Source organism: Cnephaeus nilssonii (genome assembly GCF_951640355.1).
Source record: "Cnephaeus nilssonii genome assembly, chromosome: 4".
NCBI lineage: Eukaryota > Metazoa > Chordata > Mammalia > Chiroptera > Vespertilionidae > Cnephaeus > Cnephaeus nilssonii.
The window spans coordinates 89,784,503-89,812,119 of NC_137075.1; the positions used below are offsets into that span (position 1 = coordinate 89,784,503).

Below are 27,617 nucleotides of genomic sequence, written 5' to 3' on the forward strand. Positions count from 1 at the left end.
ATAAGTAGTATAATAGAAAGGACAGTTTTTCTTTGTGTGGTTTTGTTGTTTTGTTTTTGTTTTTAATATATTTTTATTGATTTCAGAGAGGAAGGGAAAGGGAGAAATAGAAACATCAATGAGAGAGAATCATTGATTGGCTGCCTCCAGCATGCCCCCTAATGGGGAAACCCAAGCATGTGCCCTTGACCGGAATCAAACCCGGGATCCTTCAGTCCACAGGCCGACGCTCTATCCACTGAGCAAAACCGGCTAAGGCTTATTTTGTTTTAATAGGTCAAATTTTGCTTTCAACTATAATCCAACACAGTATCAAACTAATAAAAAAATGTATTTTAAACATCCCAATAACAATGAATAATATGCAAGGAAACTAATCATGTTGTACTGTATTTTCAGCTTCCACTGCTGTTTTGACAAAATACTGCCAAATTTGCAATAGAATATTTTTAAAAGTCAAAAAATTCCTTTTTTCTGTTGTTAGGAAATAATTTCCCAAAGAAGACTTACCTGAACGACCAGTTGTAATCACGAGACTGTCTCTCCATGATGTCCATCCTGGCTCCAGGCACACTACAGATTGGTCGATTCCAGTTGTCTCTAATCCTCATGTAGAGGTTCCTTGTATAGAAGTTTTCGAAATCCTGATACAACGGCACAAAGTCCTACCAACAAATGGTGAAATACCATAAATTTAACTGAGTTACTTTTTTAAAATTTACAACTTCCCTTTTCATATTGCAATAGCACTTGAGAATGAGAGGTCAATTATACTGAGTTAGCCCAGCCAGCATGGCTCTGTGGTTGGCCCATGAAACAGAGGTTGAGATTCAATTCCTGGTCAGGACACATGCCTGGGTTGTGGGTTTGATCCCTAATAGGGGGCATACAGGAGGCAGCTGATCGATATTTCTCTCTCATTGATGTTTCTATCTCTCTATCCCTTTCCTTTCCTCTCCCTAAAATCAATCCTATATAATAAAAGGGTAATATGCAAATTGACCGAACGGCAGAACGCCAGTTGCTGGAATAACCGGTTGCTATGATGTGCACTGACCACCAGGGGGCAGACTCTCAACACAGGAACTGCCCCCTGGTGGTCAGTGTGCTCCCACAGGGGGAGCTCTGCTCAGCTACAAGCCGGGCTGACAGCTGGCAAGCGCAGCGGTGGTGGCGGGAGCCTCTCCTGCCTCCGTGGCAGCGCTAAGGATGTCCAACTGTGGCTTAGACCCACTCCTCACAGGCCTAAGCCGCAGTCAGATATCCCCCCGAGGGCTCCCGGACTGTGAAAGGGCGCAGGCTGGGCTGAGGGACCCCACCCAGTGCACAAAATTTTGTGCACCGGGCCTCTAGTAGAAATATAATTTTTAAAAAGATTAAACAAAATTCTACTGAGTTAACTGACACAGAAAACATTTTGAAAGGCAGAAATTCTGTTTTTTTAAAAGCAATTCTTAATCAGGTAAAAGTCATGTAGCTTTGATGGTTGATCTATAAGAAATGGTTGAATGCAGAGCCAAAGAATTGAATAAAGCAGGCCTCCAAAAATAAACTTAGTTGTACATTTCTGTCATTAAAGGTTTTCCTTCCTAATAAAATCCAAAAGACTAGTCTTCTGCCCCTTATCCCAAGTAAAATACTGACTGGGGGAGATGCCATAAAAACTCCTATCATTTCAGTTTCTAACAAGAAAAATAATTTCAAAATTAAGATTCCATTCTTGGCACATTTTCAAGGATCAAAATGAAATTAATTCAAAGAAAAATGATAAAAGCAAGAAACTCTTAAGAAGTAGCTTATAGAAAGATCCCTACATGTGGTTTCTTTCCTTAAATGGGAGTTTTTAATAAAAATTAAAAAACAGCCCTACCCGGTTTGGCTCAGTGGATAAAGCATCGGCCTGCGGACCAAAGAGTGGGTCCAGGGTTCAATTCCGGCAAAGGCATGTACCTCGGTTGCAGGCTCCTCCCTGGCCCAGGCCCTGGTCAGGGCTCATGTAGGAGGTAACCAATTGATGTGTTTCTCTCACATCAATGATTCTGTCTTTCCCTCTCTCTTCCATTCTCTCTAAAAATCAATGGAAAAATATCCTTGGGTGAGGACTAAAAATAAATTACTAATAATAAAAAATATTTTTTAAAATACATATATAAAAAGATTCTCAAAATGAATTTCCACGCTCAAGGACTTAACACCCTTTTTTCATCACTGAAATTAAGTTATACTAAAATTAAGCCTGTAAAAAATAAAGTCACAGTGGAGCTAAAATGAATGAATATGCTGTGTCCCATGTGGTTTGACCACTGCTCAGAATACACATGACTAGGCCACATAGAGTCTACTTAAATCCTGAAGGTAAAGGGTAAAACACATAAACAAACAAAACTGTATTACAGTTTTACTAGTCAGAAAACCACTGAGCTTTGAGGTCTCAGGTCTGGGTTTGGTGCCAAACAATAAAAGGGTAATATGCTAATTAGACCGGACAGTCGAACGACCTTCCAGATGTCCTTCCGGACGAAGCCACGGCGGCAGGGGCCAAGGCAGAAGTGGTTAGGGGCGATCAAGCAGGCAGACGAGCAGTTAGGGGTGATCAGGCAGGCAGGCAAGTGGTTAGGGGTGATCAAGCAGGCGAGCCAGTGGTTAGGAGACAGCGGTCCCGGATTGCGAGAGGGATGTCCGACTGCCAGTTTAGGCCTGATCAGTCGGACATCCCCTGAGGGGTCCCGGATTGCAAGAGGGTGCAGGCCGGGCTGAGGGGGACCCCCCCCCCCATGTACAAATTTTGTGCACCGGGGCTAAAGTTTAAGTTTTATTTTATAAAAGATTTTCATTGTTAAGAAGACTCTATGTGAAACTTTGAAATCAATAACCTTCTATAATATTGGACTCTAAAGTGCCCACTAAATAAGCCTCACAGTAGGTGAAATTTCTTTACAAAAGTCCAGCAGAGTCAGAAAGGAGTCTTAGGTATTTGCAGTACCCGATACCATCTGTCTTGCAACTGGTTCTAACATTTACATTTATTTAAGAGAAAAATATCTATAAATGATATGTTTATCACAATTGGAAATTTATTACTTAAATAGTATGTGCTTTTTGATAGTCTCCTCTTCCAACAAGAATATGATGAATGAGTCTTCTGGTTAAGATGACGAAGTGGGTAAATGCGATACTAGCATCTTTCTATGACCACATCAAAATTACAACTAAACTACATCACTGAAAACTGCCTGAAATCTAGCTGACCAAAAGTTCTATAACTAAATGATATACAGAAGAAGCCATGATGTCACTGTTGAAAAATAAAAAAATTATTAAAAAAATAAATAAAAATGCAAGACTAGAGCAATGCTGACAGAACAATCTAGAAGAAAAGAAGAGTGGAAGATGTAAAGGAGAAGTGATAAGCCCAGGTGGCTGCGAAGGAAGAAGGAAATGAAATCCAGAGGGGAACTGGTCTTTGATCCTCAGTTGCAGGAGAGACTGATGGTGAGAGTCAAGACTGTCAGATGCACAGATTTGCTGGAGAAAAGGGAATTCTGGTCAGGGATGGGGTTGGAGCAAGGTGCACCAGGACAGTGGACAATGTGTGAAATACACAAGGAGGAGTAGGGAAGAAGGCTGCCTGCAGACATGAAATCAGATGGCTAGCTCCACCATGGGAGCTATAGTCTAAAATGAGAAAGGTTTCCCATGTCCCATGTAAGGAAAAACTGCTGTCCTCAAATCAGCGCTTTAGGCTACACCTGCAATGGGGAACAATCACTGATGAACTGTCTGCACAGAAAAGTATCAACCTCACAGCGAATGATAAATAACTGCATATCCCCTCTATTTTAAGATATTCCTATTTCTTTCTCAACTTTTATTAAGTCACAGACAACATCAAAATGTCCAGATTGCCATATCTCATATATGGTATGGACTGAATTGTGTGTGCCCCTTCCCCCTAAGTTCATATGTTGAAGGTCTAACCCCCCAATGTGACTGTATTTGGAGAGTGGGCCTTTATAGAGGTAGTTATATTAAATGAGATCATAAGGGTGAGGCCCTAGTCCAATGAACTGGCAACCTCATAAGAAAAAGGAGACACCTGGAAGAACACAGTGAGAAGGCACCATCTAGAAACAGAGGCCTCATCAGAAACCAACTCTGCTGGCACTTGATCTGGGACTTCCAGCCTCCAGAACTATGAGAAAGTAAATTTCTGTTACTACTACTACTACTACTACTACTAATAATAATAATAATAATCTACACTAATAAAAGAGAAACATGCAAATTGACCGTACCTCCGCTACACCCACAAGCCACGCCCACCAGCCAATCAGGAGCAAATTAACCCAACCAAGATGTTGGCCGGCCACAGAGCTGGAGCAAGCAGGAGGCTTGGGTTGCCCCAGCAATGGAGGAAGCCAAGCTTCCTGCCTACCCTGGCCGGCCCTGGCCTCCGCTCAAGGTTACAAAGTTTCAATTATAGAAGATAAATAAATCCTAGATACTTGCTTCCAGCCGGCACTGGCCTCCGCTCAAGGAGGCGCTGAAAAAAAAAAAAGAAAAAGAAAAAAAGGAGGGGTTGGGACCTTGGGTCGCCTGGGGGTGATCAGGCCAGGATGGGACCGCAGGGGCCGTTGGAGGTAAGCAGACCAACAGGGGGGCCAGTTGTGGGTGAGCAGGCCATCAGTTGGGGTCAGTTGGAGGTGATCAGAACAGTGAGGGGGGGCAGTTTGGAGTGAGCAGGCTAGCAGGAGGGCAGTTGGGGGTGAGCAGGCCAGTGGGGAGGGAAGGTGGAGGCGAACAGGCCAGCAGGGGGGCAGTTGGGGGTGAGCAGGCTGGCACGGGGGCAGTTGGGGGTGATCTGGCTGGCGGGGGGGGGGCATTTGGGGGCGAGCAGGCTGGCAGGCAGAGTGGTTAGGGGCAATCAGGCAGGCAGGCAGGCAGGTGAGCGGCTGGAGCCAGCTGTCTCGGATTGTGAGAGGGATGTCCAACTGCCAGTTTAGGCCCGATCCCTGTAAACCGGCAGTAGGACATCCTTCAAGGGGTCCCAGATTGGAGAGGGTGCAGGCCGGGCTGAGGAACACCCCCACCCCGTGCATGAATTTCTTACACTGGGCCACTAGTAATAATAATAAGATGAATAAAAATTGGAATGGAGTCATCCAAATTCTAATTAAGGACTTTCCTTTAACTATTATTTGCCATGCATTTATCTTCCAAAGGAAAACACAAAAATGTCTCCAACACTTAGCACTGTTTCAACAGGGTAAACAGTGCTAACTTCTTTTTTAAAAAAAAATTTTTTTTTTATTGATTTCAGAGAGGAAGAGAGAGGGGGAGAGAGATAGAAACATCAATGATGAGGGAGAATCATTGATCATCTGCCTCCTGCACACCCCCCAATGGGGATTGAGCTGGTAACTTGGGCATGCGGCCTTGACTGGAATCAAACCTAGGACCCTTCAGTTCGCAGGCCAGTGCTCCAGCCATTGAGCCAAACCAGCTAAGGCTGTCCTAACTCTTCTTGATCTAATTTCTTTATAACCTTTCTAAACATTGCACATTAATGTTAAAGGTATTAACTCAAATACTTGAGAAAATACTCCATCACAGACAAATTTTTATTAGCGAGGGAAAGCAGTATTTTTTGTTTTTACAATGTAATCATCAGGAAAAAACGTAAGAGTCTGGACTTATCTACCATTAACGTTATCAAACTCCAAGACAGAAAGAGAGCTGCAAGCTAGAGTGTGGCAGAGCTTTGGGTAACCAGTGGCAGAGTTGTATGTGGTTAGGAGGATAGGGTGGGTTCCAATCTCCTAAACTGAGACTGCCAAGGTCAGGAAGCTCCACCGCTCCCATTTGTTAAATGACAGAAGAAAATAGACTTGCAGAGTGATGTTGTCACTCCGAGGAATGTTACAGACCAAAAGCAGTTGGGGCAGAAGGCAGAAGAGAGGATTCCCTTAGCTAAGTTCCAGGGTAGCAGCTTTACTAGTAACTGCAGTTAAAGTTAGGTAGAGAGAGCTGAAGGGTGGCTAACCAAACTCCCTGCAGCCTAGCAATGAACTAAGAAAGGAGACAGAAGGGGATAGCTATTTGGCCTAGCAATGAAATGATAAAGGGGACAGAAAGGGATAGCTATTTGGGATTCCAGTTCTGTGCAAGAGGAATATCTGTTTCCAAAAATACTTGAAATATTCTAAGACTAGAGGTAACCGAGAGGACTTCTCTTTTCACTCATTCATTCAAATACCTTTTACCAAACATCCTTTTAAATGGCATACTTATTTTAAAAAACAACATTCTCACTGAGGGAATTGGATAGCCATAAGGCAAAAAAAAAAAAAAAAGGGGGGGGGGGCTTTGATCTAAACCTTACATCCCATAGAGAAATTAATTTGAAATGAATCAAAGTCTTAAGTGTAAACTATGCAACTATAAAGTCTTTAGAAAAATCTTCATACATTGCTGTCAATGTAAAGTGGTGCAGTCACAGTGGAAAACAGTTTGGTGGTTTCTCAAAAGGGTAAACATGTATTTCCATATGACACAGTAACTATTTCTAGGTATATTCCAAAAGAACTGAAAATAGATATTTAAACAAGTACACAAATGTATATAGCAGCACTATTCACAACAGCCAAAAGTTGGTAACAATCCATCAATGGATGGATGGATAAACAAAATGTGGTATACCCATACAATGGAACAGTATCTATACTAATAAAAGGGTAATATGCTAATTAGACCCGGTCGACCAGACATCTTCTGGTCGTCTGGTCCTCCTTCTAGACAAAGCCACGGAGGCAGGGGTCGAGGCAGAGGCAGATAGGTGCAATCAGGCAGGCAAGCAGAGGGGTTAGGGGCGATCAGGCAGGCACGCAGGTGAGCAGTTAGGAGCCAGCAGTCCCAGATTGCAAAAGGAATGTTCGACTGCTGGGATCAGGCCTAAACCAGCAGTCAGACATCCCCTGAAGGGTCCCGATTGGAGAGGGTGCAGGCCGGGCTGGGAGAACCCCAGCCCCCGTGCACGAATTTCGTGCACCAGGCATCTAGTTAATAATAATAAATAATCTTTCTCCACAACAAAATTCATTAGTGAAAATCTTACATTTAATGTTTTGGCCAATTTAAAAACACAAATAGAAACACACAAAATTAACACAAGGCTCTGCCCATCACAGTTTATTGGACACTAAATAAGTGCCACAGTAGGGGTAGAGGAGTAAAAGCTGAATGTGCTTTACATGACTTGTGGTGTGAGGATAAGTTATGATTGCAAATCTAGAATTTCCCAATGTCTCCAGATAAACTCCACAGTCTATTATACAAAAGGACTATGGCTCCTAAGACAAGGAAGCTTTCTCTGAAAAGCTAAATATTGCTGAAATATTTCAAGACATTTGATGATAATAAAAAACATAGTACTGTACACCAAAGACAGGCTAGTGAAAAATTCCATAGTGTTTTAATTTCTGTTAACATCTTTGCTAGAGAAGGAAATAACTCCATAAGATATATAGAGATATGGTTATAACATGACAAAATTGTTTCAAAACTTCAACTAAGAGAATTTTTAAATCCCAAATAATTTCCACCTGAAGTGTTAAAATTGGAGTCATCCTATGGTTAAAAAGCATTATACAGCGAGGAGTATTTATTTTATAAACCAACAATGTTGTCTTTACCTCTATTTAATGAAGAAAAGTAGGTGAAATAACCTGTAAAAGGTTATTAGACTGGTGACTAAACTCTGTGAACCACAACTAAGAGCTTTCCCTACTAGTCATATAAGTCATACTATTATTTGTTCTTTCCTGTTTTTAATGCTACAGACAGAAAGCTACTTCCTTGCTGTTTCTATGCTGTCCATCAAGGCATAAAATGCGATTTCAAGATTAAAAATACTTGTTTTCCCTAGATCTAAAACTGAATCATCTATGTGTTTTATTTGTGCATATGTATTATATATACACACACACCTTCAAAAGACTCAAAACTTTTTACTATTACCACCAATCACCATACCATTCCAATCTCAAACATTTACTGAATGGATAATATGTGCCAAGCACTCTTCTGGGCACTAGATAGAAAGTAGTAAATAAAAAGATAACAATAGATGCTAAACAAGAAAAATGTATAAAATGTAAAGTATGTTAGTGAAAAATGCTAATAGAAACAGAAATCAAACAAGGAAGGAGAATGTAAAATGCTGAAGTCATGCTAAAATTTAGCTTAGGTGGCAAGGGTAGAATAAAGAAGGAAAAGGAAGCAGGAGAACTATCCTTGATACTATCTGGAGGAAGAGCTTTCCTGGCAGGCAAACAGCAAGCACAATGGCAGTGAGGCAGAAGTGTACTTGGTGTGTTCAAGAAACTGCAAAGGCCAGTGTGACTGGAGCAGATGAGTGAGGGGCTAAGCAGTCAGAGATGAGGTCTGGGTGATAATGAGGCTGATAAGAAGTAGCTGATTTGGATTTGCTGATGGACCACACATGGCATGTGATGGAAAGAAGAATCAAGGGTAACTCCAAGGTTTTTAGCTTAAGCAACTGGCAGATGAGAACTGTCATTCATAGAGACTGAGAAGACAGCTAATTGGTTAGGGGGCATGTCAGGTCAGTTTTAGATATGTAAAACTGAGATTCCTATGTGAAGATGTTAAGTGGGCATATAAGGTCAAGTTAGACATATAAGGTCTAGAGTTCAATGAGTTAGTCAGTATAGAATGGAATCATATTCCATTATACAATGGAATATGATTCATCAATTAAAAGGAATGAATTACTTAAATATATAACATGGATTAACCTCAATAATACTATGCCAAGTGAAAAAAGCCAGACACAAAAGATCTCACGTTGTATGTCCCATTTATATAAATGTCTAGAGACAGAAAGTAGCTTAGTGATAGGGAGGACAAGGAAGGAATGTCTACTAATTGGTACAGGGTTTCTTTTTCAGATGATAAAAATTTTATAAAAATCAAACAAGGATTTGGTGCCGGCTGCACAACTCTATAAAAGTCACTGAATTGTACACTGTAAATAGGTGATCTTTATAGCATGTACTAATATATTATATCTCAATAAAGCTGTTGGCTACTGGCCTGGGCTCCACACATACCACAAAACAATGGAAAGTACTGCTCTTTTTAAATCCATGGAACTAAAAAGATAAACCAAGTGATAATCCCTAGCTTACTACATCAGGCAACTATACTACATTAAAAGTTTCCAAAATTACTGCTAAAATGACAACTGTCAAAATATTCGTAGTAAGCTACTTTTTGAAGGAGATAAAAAGTAAGACCCTTTGAATATATTTCAATCAAGTTCCTTCTTTTGTATTTTGAAAAGCAAACATATCAGGATGTAAACTATCTTATCCCTTCCATTTTTGATCATGAACAAATTATAGAGGCAAAATGTTAGTTTAAAATTTAGTAAGTGTGTAGCAACTTCTTATCACAATTTGCTCCTTAGACTTCTAGGTATTTCCTATCTGACCACTAGAACATTTTCATTAATTCAAGCTTTTGCTTTACCTATCACATTCATGTTTCTTGATTACTAGCTTCATCTCACATAAAACAGAAATAAACCACAGACTAGTAGAAACAACATTCTCATCCAAAAGAGGACTGTTAATAGAGGATAAAGCAGCAGGGAATTCCAAAAATTTTATGCAATGTATATAAAATATAACAAACTCATGTTAACTCATCTTTTTTAGAAACTAGAGGCCCGGTGCACAACATTTGTGCACTGGGGGGGGGGTCCCCCCTCAGCCCAGCCTGTGCCCTCTTGCAGTCCTGGACCCCTCGAGGGATGTCTGCCTGCCGACTTAGGCCCGATCCCCCTAGACCTAAGCCGGCAGGCAGACATCCTTCTCGCAGTCTGGGGCTCTCACAGTCCAGGACCCCTCACTCCTTACTGCCCGCTTGCAGAGGAGGCAGGAGAGGCTCCCGCCACTGCTACTGCGCTCACCAGCGGTGTGTCGGCTGAGTGGCACTCCCCGTGGGAGTGCACTGACCACCAGGGGCAGCTCCTGTGTTGAGCATCTGCCTGGTGGTCAGTGTGCATCATAGCAACCTACCAGTCGTTCTGCTGTTCAGTCGATTTGCATATTAGCCTTTTATTATATTAGAAATGTGTAATTCAGTTCTACCCAAAGTAACATACTAAGAATTAGCATAAATAGTTAAAATGGGCTCTCCTTTGTAATGGAATGAGGAAGAAAATAAGACTGTGGTTATGAATACCACTCATTGGGTGAAATGAGGAAGTGGCAACCTTATATTTGCATTTTATGATCCCAAGCAAGCACTTTCCCTCACCTCTTTTCAATGTTAACACTAAAATTTGCTTATCCCTGGACTACATCTAATCCAGCATCAAAAAACAAGCTCTACATAAGGCTGAATTATTCTTTCTTTCCCTCTAAAAGTAATCAAAGAATTATATGCATATATGCAAGGCCCATGGACACAGACAATAATGTGGTGAAGACCTGGGGCGGGGTCCGGGTGGAGGGGAGGAACGGGATGAGAGGATGGGGGACATCTGTAATACTGTCAACAATAAAATAAATAAATAGCCCTAGCCGGTTTGGCTCAGTGGATAGAGTGTCAACCGGCAGACCAAAGGGTCCCTGGTTCAATTCCAGTCATGGACATGTACCTCAGTTGCAGGCTCAATCCTTGGCCCTGTTGGGGAGCCTGAGGGAGGCAATCAATTGATGCATTTCTCTCACATCGATGTTTCTCTTTCTGTCTCTCCCCTTCCCTTTCACTCTCTCTAAAAAAAAAAAAAATCAATGGAAAATATTCTCAGGTGAAGATTAATAAAAAATAAATAAATAAGTAATATTTATTATTACTTCCTCCAAGAATTATTTCCTGACTAATCCTATGCTACTCAGTTTACTTTTTTGTTCTAAATCTGCATACAATTCAAGGACTATTTACCTATAGGAAGCTTTGCAAAGGCCCATAAATTCCAAGTGTTAATGTTTCTTCAACAAAATTAGAAACTGAAAGAATAAAATCTATGTGTTCCAATTCTTTCACATAGAGTTAGGCACACATAGATAGCCCCAATACTTAAACAATTTACCCTAAAACATGAAACAAGTTCCAAAGATACTATACTTATTCACCAAGTAATTCAGATGAATCCCCTCCATCACACTTGGCAGAGCACCAGCTGTGCAAACTCTATGGTCATTCTCCTACTCAAAAACTGCCCAGGACTCCTCGGTGCCTACCAAATTTCTTAGTTTACATTCAAAACACAATTTTTCATACACCAAACACTGCTCATGTCTTTACCCACACTATCCTCTCTATACCACAATCAGCTCATCCCCACCTCCACCTCTACCTGTTATTTATTAGGTCTCTACAGTATGTTGACACTATGAGAAGTCCCTGTAGATAAAGATTTTCTAGTTTGAATATGTGATAAAACTTTAGCTCCCATCAGTCATAACTGCCATCAACTCAGTCTAGTAGGAAAAGATTGCTTGTAAAAAAAGTAATTGCAATACCACACAATAAAGTAAGTGTATAGTAAGCTGTAACTTATGGTAAGTAAGCCATACCTGAGGGATGTAAAAAAAAAAAAAAAAATTAACATACTATGGATGCATGCTAGCTAAAAAGTCTATTCAGGCCCTAACCGGTTTGGCTCAGTGGATAGAGTGTCGGCCTGCGGATTCAAGGGTCCCAGGTTCGATTCCAGTCAAGGGCATGTACCTTGGTTGCGGGCATATACCCAGTAGGGAGTGTGCAGGAGGCAGCTGATAGATGTTTCTAACTCTCTATCTCTCTCCCTTCCTCTCAGTAAAAAAAAAAATCGAATATATATATATATATATATATATATATTTTTTAAGTCTATTCAGGACACACAGGGGTCAAAAAAATGGTAAAGAAAATTTTAATTTGTTCTGGTTTTCAATGATGAAAATTAGTTTGGCCAACTGGATCAAGTTCTGAATGCAGGGCTTTGTTTGCATTAGGTATTTAAAAAATACCTTTTTAATGAAATTAACTTGTAGGGCTTTCAGGGCAAAGAGTAAGATGGCCAACTTATGGTGCTTGAGCTGGGAAGGATGCAGAATGGTTGAGATGACAAAGAAAAATGCTGGGCCCTGAGTTTTCCCAGGGCCAGAATCTTCAATCTATATCCTGATTGGCTTTGGCTTCCTAGTTCCAGAGAGGTCCTTTTCCTCTCCCATGCTTCCGAATACCCTCACGTGATCACAATATATTCCTAGTGTTTCCTGGCTCCTCTCTCAGTGGTGACCTTGCTGCCACTTACATCTGCCTCTCTCCTCTAACACCCACAAGAGTAACTTTTGATTCCCTTCTCTAATCTAGTACACGCCCTGGGCTGCAGGACAACCTCCCCATACCTCACAGGCCAAGAACAATTTTCTTTTTTGTAAAATCAGGCATTTCACTCTAACTTTATTTCTTTTTGAGAATAAGTAACATGTGTTTTGTACAAAACTCTAGAGGGGCAAAGTAGTATACAGAGAAAAGGGAAGTGAACTAGGTCCTCCTCCCCAGAGACATTATCACTTCTGTTTACCATTACTAACATAAGGTGGTTTCTACTATAAACAGAGTAGTTCAGCCATTCTGCTTTAGTGCTTATTTGTTTGGGGACAGGACCTGATTTGTGAACCAGACATTTATATATAATGTGTCTATGAGAGAACACATCCTGAGTTCTAAAGAACAAAATCTTTTCAGATGACTGTGGACACAACTTGGGATACAATATGGTATTGTGAACAGAAAGAACATGGGTTTCGGCTCTTCACCAATCTGTGTCTGCATACCAGTTCTGAAACTAAGCATCTTAAGAAACATTACTTAACTTGGGCACATATCCGGGTTTCAGGTTTGATCCCAAGTCGTGATGTGTATCGGAGGCAAAGGCTCAATGTTTCTTTCTTTCTCTCTCTCTCTCTCTCTCTCTCTCTCTCATCAATGAAAAAAACATATCCTCAATGAGGACTGAAAAAAAAGTTAAGTACTTTTTATATATATATATATATATATATATATATATATATATATATATATATATATATATTTATTTTTTTTTATTGATTTCAGAGAGGAAAGGAGAGGGAGAGAGAGATAGAAACATCAATGGTGAGAGAGAATCACTGATCAGCTGCCTCCTGCACACCCCCTACTGGGGATTCGAGCCCACAACCCGGGCATGTGCCTTTGACCAATGCTCCATCCACTGAGCCAAACCAGCTAGGGCAAGAAAAGTTAAGTTCTTTAGTTTCTCCATGCCTTTAACCTTTTTTCAACTTTCTTTGTGGAAAGTTTAACTGCATCTGGAATATTTTTATTTTAATGTGTACCAAAATATCTAACGAAAAAACTGAGTGAAAATACCAAGACTTTTATAAAATTCACAGAATTAAAGATTCTCTAACAATTACCTTTTGTTCTTCTCTTTCTGTTGCATAGTGACACTTTTCAATTCTCCAATACCTCAAGAAATCTCGAAGGTATCCAAAGAGGGTGAGTACACCATACCCCACATAAGTAAGCACAGCAACCAGCATTGGTGTTTCTTCAAAAGCTTCGTTAAAGGGTCTTTTATACAGTCCTCCATTTTGTGTAACATGATGGACCTGAAAAAGAGATTTAAAATGTTTACTTCAATAACACTAAGAAAGATTTCTATTTAAAAATCTAAGTAGTCTTCACAAATTTGTATAACTATACCTTTGGAATTCTCTAAGTAATAGTTTAAAAAACCCACTAAGATCTAAACAGGGCATCATTTTTTTTTCAATAGAAGTAAGTTACACATAATTGAGATGAACAGCAAACAAAAAAACAGAGGGAGAGGGACTGCCTAAGAACAATGCCTGACTCTTTTCTCTCGTTATTTGATTTCATAAAATAGATCCTAAAATACTATGGTTGGAGAATACATAATTTCCTTTGTTCTAATAAAGAAAACAAGAAATATCGGGGAGAACACTTTGTAAAGTATGTGATTGTCTAACTACTATGCCTGAAACTAATATAAAATAATATTGAATGTAAACCATAATTGATAAAAAAAAAAGCAAACAAAAATATAAATCAACAGAGAAAGCCTATCCTGAAAAATAGTATATTAGCTAACAAAGTGATCAAAAGTAAATTCAGTTTTAGAATAAAATATTTATAAATGTTTTACTGCTCTATGTCCTTAAAGACTCAATCATAGTATTCCAAACATCAGCATTAGGCCCCTGTGAAAACACACACAATGCTTACTTTTGTGAGTGGTCCAGCAATGTATAAAAGGAGAAAGTGAAATCCAATGCAAGGGATACAGTAATCAGTAACTGTCATGAAATCATTCTGCCCCTCCATCTAAGTGTCCATTCAAATGCTATAAGATTATCCCTGGTTTCATTCATTCTTTGGGGGACCTGAATTTTAATATACAGATACCAAGCCACCGTACTTTTGATATCATAACTTAAAGCTTTTTACTTTTTGGTCAATTTTAATGGAAATCTTATTTTACAGAAAAAATCCACTAGAGCATTTTTTAATTGATTACAGAGAGGAAAGGAGGGAGGGAGGAGGAAAGGGAGGAAGAGAGGAAGAGAGGGAGAGAGACATCAATGATGAGAGAGATTCATTGATCGGCTGCCTCCTGCACGCCCCACACTGGGGATCAAGCCCACAACCTGGGCATGTGCCCTGACCAAGAATCGAGCCCTGACCTCCTGGTTCATAGGCTGACGCTCAATCACTGAGGCACACCACCAAGCAGGAGCATATTTTTCAAGTGAGCTATGTACTAGAGTTATGAAAAGTGCCAAAGGAAGAAAAGATTTTGCCCTCTCAGGTAACCTGATCAGAGATCTGATGTAAACTAATAAGAACAAATTAATAAAAATTTACAAAACTACAGAAACTAAAAAAAAAAAAAAAAACTACAGAAACTAATATATACATACCCCTGGGCTAAATATGGTTTAGAATATTGTATCCTGATAATGTTAGTTTGAGAAAGTTACTTGAATGCTGCAAGTTAGAACAGTTTGGGGAAAAACAGCTCTATTTGACAAAGAAAAGACATTAAGATAGGCATAATACATGGGATCTATTGGTACTGATTCAATTTGACTGCCCAAGAACTTAGGAAAACTATTCGTAAAACTGATTTAAGTCTTCATCAATCTCGTCTCCAAGAGATTGTGTCAATATTTAATACGTAAATTTGTGTCAATATTTAATACTGAAACTTTCTATGCAGAAGGTTGTAATATGTTTAGAAGAGAATAGCTAGCAATGAGCAATATCTGAAGATAGAAAATTATTTAAAAATTAACAATATAACACATAAGCTATTAAGCTAAACAAAACAAAATCAAAAGCAATCAAAACACAAGAAAAATAACATTCTGATCATCTCTTTAAAAAAACTACATTTAAAAATATTTTGTCATACCAGTACCCAACTCTCCTTAACTCTAAAATTGTTTCAACTATTTTCTCTCAATTGAACAGAAAAGTAAAATGTGAGACAATTTTCAGAGCTCCTAAGTCTAAAAAAATGTGTGACAAATTTATGTCAGGAATGCTGTGGTTAGATCTCTTTAAAAGATATCCGCCTGGATTTGAGACACACCCAAACCAGCAGGACCAAGTAAATGCAAACAGTTGGTTGGACTGTCTAGGAAGGAGGAAGTTAAACCATTAGTTTGCTTTTAAATACCATGTGATTCTATCGCAGCCCCTTTTAAAATGGAATGCATTTGAAGGAACTCTGAAGGAACTTTTGGAATGTGGCCTCAGTCAAAAACACGGGTCACTCTTCTGCGTCACTGAATCTGCTGCTGATTCACCTAAGTAGTCTTCATTTCAATTATTATATCCTTCATTTCTGACTGTTGTTGTTTATGGTTTCTCTCTGTGTGTAAGTTCTCTCTGAGTTCATCTACTCTTTCCCTAAGTTCATTGAGCATCCCTATAACCAGTGTTTTAAACTCTGTATCTGGTAGATTGCTAGCTTCCATTTTGGTCACATGCCTATAAGCTACCAACCATACTTTTAAGTCACTGGGAAGACACTACCAACCAAAGCAATAATGGGGTGCTGTATAATCAAAAGATAAAACCATAAACTTAATATATATGCATTAAAATCATCTGGAAGGAGATACAAGAAACTGGAATGGGGAGTAGAATGGGGGAAGGAAACATACTTCCTACTTATAACCCTCTGAACCAATTTACTTTTCATTTCTAACTAAGCCTATATATTATTGAATTTTTGTTTATCGTTTTATTTTTTAAATGTTTAAACTAAATTTTTTCACTGATTTTATTCACTATTTGGACTAAAACGTTGTTAATAAAAGCAACATACACTTCTCATCCTAACTTCAGGTCAGCTCACAGTCTACAAACTCTAGAGAATTCTCATCTACTTGTTAGAACTCAAAAGGACTTGACATGCTAATGAATAATTGCAAATCTACATTTCAATACGCAACTCCCCTCCCCCCCCAAAAAATCTAAATTTCCACCTGCCTCCTATCTAGCTCCACTTGGATGTTCCAAAATCAGCAAGTCTGAAGTTGAATTTATCTCACCATCTTAACTCCTCCCTCAATTCAAACCTGACCTCCTCTCTCCTGTATTACCTACCTAGTTGACAGAATCACCATCCAGTCAACCCAGTCTCCCAAGTTTGGAGTCATCTTTAGCTCCACCTTATCTTCTGGCTTCCACCTAGAACTAGTAATGAATTTTCATGCCTTAATTCAAAACTTTCTTGTGGGGCACCAAGGAATTTTAAAGAGACTGGGAATGTCCTACATCTTGAGGGAAGTATTGGAGACACAGTATACATACAGGTAAAAAAAATCATGGAGTTGTACAGCTAGCACATATCATGTACTTAACTGAATGTATGTTACTCTTCAATTTCAAAACAAAACCTCAATACCTCCTCCTTCAATGAGCTACTTCAATACCCTCCCCGCACTCAATTATCCTTTCAGTCACACTAAACTTCTTGCCACAGTCTTTCCAAAAAGAATCCTCCCCCATGAGGAGTGAAAATCTTCTAACAGTGATAAGTCAATGACTAGTGTTCAATACTGGAAAGTCAAGAAGCAGTAATATAAGCATGTTAGATTATGGAGGTAAACTTCAAAAGAATCTGCTAAAATATAAATTAGTTATCTCTGAAGATGAAGAATATGGTAGAAGAGAGCAGAAGACTGTTGTATATCTTAAAACAAGCCTTGTGGAACTGTCCGATGCTCCATACCAAGTACTATAGGTAAGGGGTTGCTAGGAATTCTTAGGTCCTACAGCACTGGACCATAGAGCTATTTTGGCTGTGAATGTGCACTATTTTCAAGACAAGGAAATAATGACTCCAGCCCTGGCCAGTGTTACTCACTGGATAGAGCGTCAACCCATGTACCGAAGAGTCATGGGTTCCTATCCTGGTCAAGGGCACATACTGAGGTGACAGATTTGATCCCCTGCCCCAGTTGGGGTGCACAGGGGCGGCAACTGATCACTTGGTCTCTCTCACATCAATCTCTCTCTCTCCCTCTCCCTCCCTACCACTCTCTAAAAAAAGTCAATGGTAAAAATATCCTCAGGTAAAAATTAACAATAACAACAACAAAAATGGCTGTAAAGGTGATTCAGAGATAACTGGGTTCTAGAGGGAATTCACCTCAGATTCAACAGTTCAGAGACTCAGAGTGACAGCCTGGAGCATGGGGAATTGAGAAGTCTGGGGACAACACATGACCTCCATACTTCAATAGGTCCAGAGGGCAGAGCATTGAGCACTGGACCTAAAAGGATTATTCCTGAGCCTTAAGATCTCATGAAATTTACCTTGCTAAATTTCGGACTTGTTGGAAGCTGTGACTCCTTTTTTTCCCCCTCTAATTTCTCCTTTTTGGAACAAAAATGCCTATCTTCTGCCTATCCGACCATAGTATTTTGAGAGCACATAACTTGTATGTTTCACAGGTTCACAGCTGGAAAGGAATTCTGTCTCAGCATGAATTACCTCGAGTCTCTGGACTTCGACTTCAGAGATGATGCTGGAATGAGTTAAGACTTGTGGTGCTGTTGGGATGAAATTAATCTATTTTGCATGCAAGGACATGATTTGGGGGAACCCATGGGCAAAATGTTATAGGATGAATGTTTGTGTCTCCTCCACCAAATGTGATATTTGAAGGTGAGGCCCTTGGGAGATAATTAGGTTTAGATTAGGTTCAAATTATGTCATGATATGATTAAGGCCCTTTAAGAAGAACAAGCAGAGATCTCCGCTGAGGAAATTCCATGTGAGCACGCTATGAGAGGACCTCTACAAGCCAAGAAGAGGACCCTCACCAAGAATCAAGTCTTGATTCTTGGACTTCCTGGCCTCCAGAACCAGAAGAAATAAATGTCTGTTGTTTAAGCCAGCCAGTCTTTGGTATTTTGGTTCTGGCAGCCTGAAGAAACAGACATAATGCATACAACGCACTCTCAATTGGTTTAGGATAAAATAATCATGTTTGTGCATGAGCACATGTGTAAAGAGAAAGATGGAGAATTTTCTTCACGGACCATTTGTGAGTCAGTTGCAGTTATAATGTACCTTTACTTTTTTTTATTATTAGTTTTAAGCCTCACCCAGGGAGTGAGGATATTTTTTCCACTGATTTTTTGAAAGAGAATGGAAGGGTGGGGGGAGGGGGAGAGAGAAGAGAGAAACATCAATGTGGAAGAGGCACATGGATTGGTTGCCTCCCGCACCCACCGAAGCCCAACAGGAGGAGAGGATCAAACCTGCAACCCAAGTAGATGCCCTTGACAGGGAATCGAACCCAAGACCCTCCAGTGAGCAGGTGGACACTCTGGTTAGTGTCCACCTAGGTTGAACCACACCAGCCAGGGTATGTATCTTTACCATTTATTTATTTTATTTTGTTTTTATTTTCAGTTAATCCTCACCTGAGGATATCTTTTACATTGTTGTTGTTGTTGTTTTTCGAGAGTAGAAGGAAGGGAGGGAGGGAGAGAGAGACAGACAGGGAAACACTGACACAAGAGACACATTGACTGGCTGCCCTCTAGTCACCCTGACCAGGGAATTGAACCCAAGACCTTCTGGTGTGCAGGCCAACACTCTAACCACTGAACCACATTAGCAATGGCTTATTTATTTTAAATTTATTTTTATTGTTGAAAGTATTAAAAATGTGCTTCCCTTTTTCCCCCATTGACTCCCTCCATCCCACACCCACCCCCCTCCCCAGGCATTCACCATATTATTGTCTGTCTCCATGGGTTATGCATATATGCATGTAAGTTCTTTGGTTAAACTCTTCCCACCCGCCCCCTCTGAAATATGTCAGTCTGTTGCTGCTTCAATGTCTCTGGATCTATTTTGCTTGTCAGTTTATTTTGTTCATTAAATTCCACATATAAGTGAGATTATGTGATACTTTTCTTTCTCTGACAGGCTTATTTCACTTAGCATAATACTCTCCAGGTCCCTCCATGCTGTCTCAAAGAGTAAGAGATCCTTCTTTTTTACAGCCATACAGTATTCCATTGTGTAAATATACCAGTACCTTTTAATACTTCAGTGTGCATGTTTGCAAAACAGACATTCTATTACATAACTATAGAACAATTATCAAAATCAGAAAATTGATAGAATACTAATAACTAGTTCACATTCTTAATTGTCCTAATGATGTCCTTTACAACAAAAGAAAGTCCTAGATCACCCTGGCTGGGTAGCTCAATTGGTTGGAGTGTCATCCCCATACACCGGGTCAGGGCACATACAAGAGTCAACCAGTGAATGTATGGGATGGGTGGAACAAGTCTTAGTCAGTCTCTCTCTCTCTCTCTCTCTCTCTCTCTCCCCCTCTCAAAAATCAATAAATAAAATTTTTAAAATAAAAAGCTAATAGAAAAAAAGAAAGTCCTAGATCATGTGTTGCATTCTGTCTCTTTAGTTTCAGAAAAGAAAAATGTTTTGACTATACTGTAAACTGACTTGAACTGAACGATCCTGAGCAGAGGTTTCAAGAATCCCATGAAAGGCCCTAGCTGGTTTGGCTCAGTGGATGGAGCATTGGCCTGAGGACTGAAGGGTCCTGGGTTTGATTCTGGTCAGGGGCACATGACCGAGTTGCGGGCTCAATCCCCAGTGCGGGGGGGGGGGGGGGGGGGGGAGGGGGCTGCATGCAGGAGGCAGCTGATCAATGATTCTCTCTCATCGTTGATGTTTCTATCTCTCTCTCTCCTCCTCCCTTCCTCTCTGAAATCAGAGGAAAAAAAAAAGAATCCCATGAAACGAACAGAGTAACTATGTAATTATACAACAATGTGGAAGTAATTATTGGGAAACAGAGCATAAATTTCTGATATGAATACAAAAACCACATAAGTATCTTTGTTTAAAGCAAATAAACATTCCTACTAAATGTGGCAGGAGGATGACTGAGCCTGCCCCATCACCACAGACACTGCCCATCTGATGTACAATTTGGAACATTATATAAAAAAAGTTGCCGAAACCGGTTTGGCTCAGTGGATAGAGCATTGGTCTGTGGACTGAAGGGTCCCAGGTTCGATTCCGGTCAGGGGCATGTACATTGGTTGTGGGCACATCCCCAGTGGGGGGTGTGCAGGAGGCAGCTGGTCGATGTTTCTCTCTCATTGATGTTTCTAGCTCTCTATCCCTCTCTCCCTTCCTCTCTGTTAAAAATCAATAAAATATATTAAAAACAAAACATAAAAAAAGTTAAATGTCCAATATGAAATATCCATTATTCTTCAACAATCAAAGGGCTGTTACTATGCATTTTCCAGTAAATAAACCCTATTCATTCCCAGTGGTATAGCCTGCTATTCCTTAGAAATTTTGCTGAAATGATCTTTTCTTGGAATTTTACTGCAATGTTTTAGTCTCTCTCTACTGCATACCATACATACTAGAGAAAATAGTTTGGAGCTTTGTGCTTGTCACACAAGCTATTCCATGTTCTGAACATATCTATAATAATAAAAGCAAAATATGCTAATTAGACCAGACATCCTTCTGGACGAAGCCAGGGCTGCGAGGAAAGCCCGGTCCCGGCAGCCAGGGGAAGGAAGGCCTACTCCTGCACGAATTTTGTGCATCGGGCCTCCAGTAGTTTCAGAAGAGTCTTCTTTTTTGAGCAGGCAAATTTTGAAAAGTAGGGAGCACACATTTTTTTTCTTGCAAACTGGATAAACTCCCTAATTTTGTCAATAAGTATCTCAGATAGAATGCACTAAAAAGTGCTTCCAAAATTGCCCAGCTGGTGTGCTCAGTGGTTGAGCATCAACCTATGAACCAGGAGATCACGGTTCAATTCCTGATCAGGGCACATGCCTGGGTTGCAGGCTCAATCCTCAATAGGGGGTGTGCAGGAGGCAGCCGATCAGTGATTCTCTCTCATCACTGATGTTTCTATCTCTCTCTCCCTCTCCATGCTTCTCTGAAATCAATAAAAATATTAAAAAAGAAAAAGTTCTTTCAAAGCTATCTATAAACAAATTCATATTTTGACTATTTTCCTATTGAAGACCCAAAAATGGAGGCCTCAAAGTACATGTGCACTGGGACATTTCAGTTTAGTGGCATCCTGTGTACCGTGCATGGGTGTGACCACTTTCACTTGCCACCCACATCTCCTCTGTAGCACTTTCCTACCCCTAGATAAGCATCATGGTATAACAAACAATGTAATAGTTAGGAAATGAGTACCAGTGCAGCTCTGCTGCAATTCTGCATCCATCGGCGCTCTCTTCTGCCTCTAATATGTTCTGGGCCTATAGCACCATGCCCTCCACACACTCCACAGAGGTTTTGTAAAGAACACCAGTTGTGGAGACAACCCGGTTGGCATCAATTTTCCTTCTCTGGAAATATGCCCTGATACACAGGGGTGGTCCCCTGGTGGTCACATCTGTGCAATATGACTGTATTTCCTGGGTCATAACTGACTGACAAAGGGTAAGCCAAAATAAACCCAGCACACCCTCTCATTGGGATCGGAAATTTCAATGGGGAAAGAGCCTGAAGGCACTGTCCCAACACCCTGGAGGAAAAGGTCCATAAACTCCTGCCACTGACGTCCCAATCGCTGTGCCATTTCTTGCACTTCTTGACTTTCTAAGACTTAATTGTTCATCAAGTCCTCCCCATCCTGTTTTTTGGTTTGTTTGGTTTTTTGCATATCTATCATCCTCAAAATAAATCACCTTTTGTTTAGCTAGAGTCAGTTTCTGCTGTTATCAACTGACAGAAATCTGATACAGATTCTACATTAAAATCTCCTGGAACTTCTTTTCTACCCTTACTGTTTGTTTGTTTGTTTGTTTGTTTATAATCCTCACCTGAAGATATTTTTCCATTGATTTTTATAGAGAGTGAGAGAGAGAAAAACAGAGAGAAATATAAATTGAGAGAAACACATCAACTGGTTGCCTCCTGCACGAGCCCTGACCAGGGCCCAGGCCGAGGAAGGAGCCTAACGAGGTATGTGCCCTTGGCCAGAATTGAACCCAGGACCCTTTGGTCTACAGGCCAATGCTCTATCCACTGAGCCAAACTAGCTACGATATCTATATATATATATGTATATATATATATATATATATATGTATATATATATATATATACATATATATATATATATATATTTAATATATTTTATTGCATTTTTACAGAGAGGAAGGGAGAGGGAGAGTTAGAAACATCGATGAAAGAGAAACATCTATCAGCTGCCTCCTGCACACCTCCTACTGGGGATGTGCCCGCAACCAAGGTACATGCCCCTGACCGGAATCGAACCTGGGACCCTTCAGTCCACAGGCCGACGCTCTATCCACTGAGCCAAACCAGTCAGGGCATACCTGTATATTTATATGTTAAGATTGCCTGAAACTGCCGAAACCGGTTTGGCTCAGTGGTGAGCGTCGGCCTGCAGACTGGAAGGTCCCGGGTTCGATTCCGGTCAAGGGCATGTACCTTGGTTGCGGGCACATCCCCAGTGGGGGGTGTGCGGGAGGCAGCTGGTCGATGTTTCTCTCTCATCGACGTTTCTAGCTCTCTATCCCTCTCCCTTCCTCCCTGTGAAAATCAATAAAATATTAAAAAAAAAAAAAAAAGATTGCCTGAAACTTTTAGGGATTAATTTTTTTTTTTTTCAGTGGTTCCCAACCTGGTCAATGTTGTATATTTGGACACTGCTTACTATCTTCTCTAGGATAAGGGATGGCTGGTTCAAAATTATTAGTAGGCACTTCATTATACATAACTAGAGGCCCAGCACATGAAATCGTGCGCATGTAGGGTCCCTAGGCTTGCGATCAGGGCCATGTCCGCTGCCCTGTGACGCTCCACGAAGCGGCTCTCCATCGCCCTGGGACGCTCCGCACGCTGCCACCGCCCCACAAAGCTGCCTGCTGCCACCCTGGGACGCTCCATGACACTGCCACCGACCCACGACGGTCCGCAACACTGCCACCACCCCATGAAGCTGCTTCCCTGGGACACTCCGTGATGCTGCCACTACCCCGCGACCCTTTGCGACACTGCTGCTGCCTTGGAAGTCCAGTCCCCAGTCCCGCTCCGCTGCTACCCAGCCCGGTTCCCATGGTTCCCCGTTGGCCATCCATCGATGGGAGCCTGCAGGCTGGGGGGAGGGACTGAGAGGTGGTCAATGCACCTCCTAGTGACTGCATTGAGCGTCTACCCCTTGGTGGTCAGTGCGCGACCAGTCGTTCTGGCGTTCCTCTGGCTTTTTATATATATATTGATGAACATCAGAATCTAACTGCCTGCTATAACCAATTACTTCTCAGATTATCATTCATACACATGAAGACAAACCAAAAATATAAATTCAGAGCTAGTATTGAAAAAGGGCAACAGAAGACCACAAATCAAAATTTAAAGTGTCTAACTACAGAGAACATGCTCATAACATTAATTTAGACAGTGTCCAACTACAGAGAACATGTTCATAACCATTAAACAAGATTAACTCTTTCATGGCAAGAACAATCACAAACAAAAAGGGAAGTATTCGATTATTTAATACAAGACTTTAGGAAAATTTATTATTTGAAAAAATAACTCTAGTTAGAACTTCTCATGCCATATTGTGGCAGAGACCATTAACTGCCCCCGTATAGATTCTCCCTATCTTCCCTTTAGTAATGGAATCTGTTTTAGCTGAGTACATGGCCACCCAGCTTTAAGCTTAATTCCCAGTCTCTCTTGCAGCTAGAAGTAGCCATGTTATGAAATTCTGGCCAACAGGAAGTGAACATGGTGATGGATACCAGTAATGGATTACATCCTTTAAGAAAGAAATTGCTTTCCCTCCACTTTTCCTTCCCTCTGCCTATGGCCTGGAATATAGATGTGGCTGAAGAATCAGATGTCAATGAAGACAAAATGCTAAAATAATGCAGAATAACAGAACATACCTCATAACCTACCTACCTAGGACTACTTATCTACCTCCAGACTCTACAATAATAATTTATATATTGATAAACAACTTAATTTTCTTCCAAAAGGAAGATGTTTTTATTTTCTTTAAAAAATTTATTTTCAATTACAATGGATATATAATATATTAGGTTCAGGTATATAATATTGCGATTAGGTATTTATATACCTTATGAAGTGATCACCTGATAAATCTAGTAACCTTCTGAAATCATATATATATCACAATATTATTAACTATATTCCCTATGCTGTACTTTTCTTTACAACTGGCAATTTATACTTAATCCCTTTCACCTTTTTTGCTCATCCTAATACCCCTTCCATCTGGCAACCATCAGTTTGTTCTCTGTAAATATCAGTTTGTTTTGGCAACTTTATTTTTATGCCACTTATATAAAAAAAAACAAAAAAAAAATCAAAAACCAATATTGAGACATCTGCTTCCAGGTTGGAGTTAAAAGTTAGAGGCAAGCCATCATTTACATAAAACTAGATAAAACTACAGATTATTCAAAACAAGAAACATTTTTTAAAAATAGGTTGTTATTTATTTTAGAGAGAGGAAGGGAAAGGGATAGAGAGATGGAAACATTGATGAGAGAGAAACATCGATGATCAGCTGCCTCCTACACACTCCCTACTGGGGATTGAGCCAGAATCAGGGCCTGTGCCCTGACTGGGAATCAAACTGGTGACCAAGTTCATGGCTTGCCAGTCAACCACTGAGCAACACCAGCAGGGCAGAAAAAGAAACAATTTTAATGACACTGTAGAGTTGTCTTCAATGCAAAGCAAAGAGCACAGGATGAACTAAAATTCCAGAGGTGGAAGAGCCTTTCCTTGGTAAGTTGAAATTGCTAGCCATTTTCTTTCCTAGTGGTATTTGCAGGGTTTGAGCATGAACTTTTCACAATTGGGCTTGCCATAGGCAGAAACACTCTACAAAGAGGAATAAAAACCAGCGGAGCTTATGGTAGCTGCACAGGTTGGTATGACTGAATGCTAGATGAACACCAAACACATGGCCAATTTTCTGCACAGGACATTTACCAAGTTCTAGAGAAGCTAGAGGTGACTTGAAACTAACCACCTCTAGAAAGGTGACTTGAAACTAACCACAATTTCACAATGCTTAGGAGATAAAGTCATATACACTACAGGGAGGGCTCCCAACAAACACAATGGATCCCACCCTTGAGGCACTGTGCTCACTAGAGTGGATGAATCTAACCAAACCTTCAGCCCAGCCCCACCCTGTTCAATCTCTGGTTAGATGGCAGTGCTTAGCCCCTTACTGTATCTACCTCAGAGGGCAAAAGCTGGAAAAAAAAACAACACAAAAAACCCCGACTTTAGTCTCTGCAGGTCTTTTATTCATACTGTCCAGCAATCAAAAGCTTCTGCTTTCCTAGTAGGCAGGGAGGGACTATGAATATGACTGAAAAAGAGAGAAGGCACAGTGTACAGTAGTCTACACATTCACCTCTCATTATTTCAGCACTGCTAGCCTTGGGAAATCTCTCTCAACTTGATCTTCCCTTCCTCCCTTTAACTTCACATGCTGAGAAGTGGAGATTCCTCCCATTTAATTTTTTGACATTTCCAAAACTGCAAAAATAATTTTCATACATCAAAGTCTCTCCTAAGAACCCAGAGTCCCATTCTACCAAGGAGCTCAAAATCATCATAATTATCTTTCTTTTTCACTCATTCAAAAATATTTCATTTCTCTGTAGTTAATATGAGTAAAAGATAATTCTTGCCTTCAAGAAATCTGCAGATTTTTTTAAGAGGGCAAAACGATGCAAAGATCAACATTTTTGTGGGGTATTTTTTAATGAGGTATAATTGACATATAACAACATATTAGTTTCAGGTGTATAACACATGATTTGATATATTTGCATGCTGTATTGCAAAATGATTACCAAAATGTCCATATAACATCATACATACATAGTTACATTTTTTTTCTTATGATGAGAACTTTCAAGATCCATTTTTCTAACTACTTTCAAATATGCATACATGATTTTTGAGATAAGAGAATAACAAAAACTATTTTAAAGAATACTGATTAAAGGGATTTATATTTAAACTAGAGGCCCAGTGCACGAAATTGGTGCACGAAATTAGTGCACGGGGGCGGGTGGGGGTGCGTGTGTCCCTCAGCCCAGCCTGCACCCTCTCCAATCTGGGATCCCTCTCACAATCCAGGACTGCTGGCTCCCAACTGCTCACCTGCTTGCCTGCCTGATTGGCCCTAACCACTTCTGCCTGCCAGCCTGATCACCCCCTAACCACTCCCCTGCCAGCCTTATTGATACCTAACTGCTGCCCTGTCGGCCCAATTGCCCCTAACTGCCCTCCCCTGCTGGCCCGGTCACCCCTAACTGCCCTCCCTTGCCAGCCTGGTCTCCCCCAACTGCCCTCCCCTGCAGGCCTGGTCGCCCCCAACTGCCCTCCCCTACTGGCCTGATCGCCCACAACTGCCCTCCCCTGCTGGCCATCTTGTGGTAGCCATCTTGTGTCCACATGGGGGTGGCCATCTTGTGTGTTGGAGTGATGGTCAATTTGCATATTGCCTCTTTATTATATAGGATGAAATGGCAAAATCAAGGAAAGGAGAATAAGCAATTTGTCTAGTCACAAAAAAGTTAAATTCAAAGTTGGGACTAGAATCCAAGTCTTTACCTTTCCCATTTATTGGCATTTCTTAATCATATTCCTGAGATTTTCTATGAATCAAATTTTCTCTTGATTATATCAGAGATATTACAACTTAATCTGATTGTTTTAAAATCATCAGTGGCTTAATATTACAATTTCACTTTAAACTCACCCTTCATGCTTATTTTTCTATTCATATAATTAGCAGTTTTTGCTATTCATATTACTAGCTATCCTAGAATGAAGATAAATGATGTTATATGAATTTCCTCTGTTAAAAAAAAAGATACCTTTTTAGGAACCAGAACTAATTTAGATGTACTGGAAATAACCTGCTTCCTTTGCCTATATACAAGCC

General features: G+C 40.3%; 1 protein-coding gene across 1 annotated transcript in view; it reads right to left on the reverse strand.

Annotated features, from left to right (window-relative positions):
- SPTLC2 (serine palmitoyltransferase long chain base subunit 2) overlaps positions 1 to 27,617 on the reverse strand; it is a 97,200-nt gene that overhangs the window by 58,961 nt on the left and 10,622 nt on the right. The window contains exons 2-3 of the mRNA XM_079768330.1: positions 13,479 to 13,673; positions 511 to 665 (exon numbers count right to left, since the gene is read on the reverse strand). Coding sequence (XP_079624456.1) covers positions 511 to 665; positions 13,479 to 13,673 — 350 coding nt within the window. The remainder of the gene's footprint in view (positions 1 to 510; positions 666 to 13,478; positions 13,674 to 27,617) is intronic.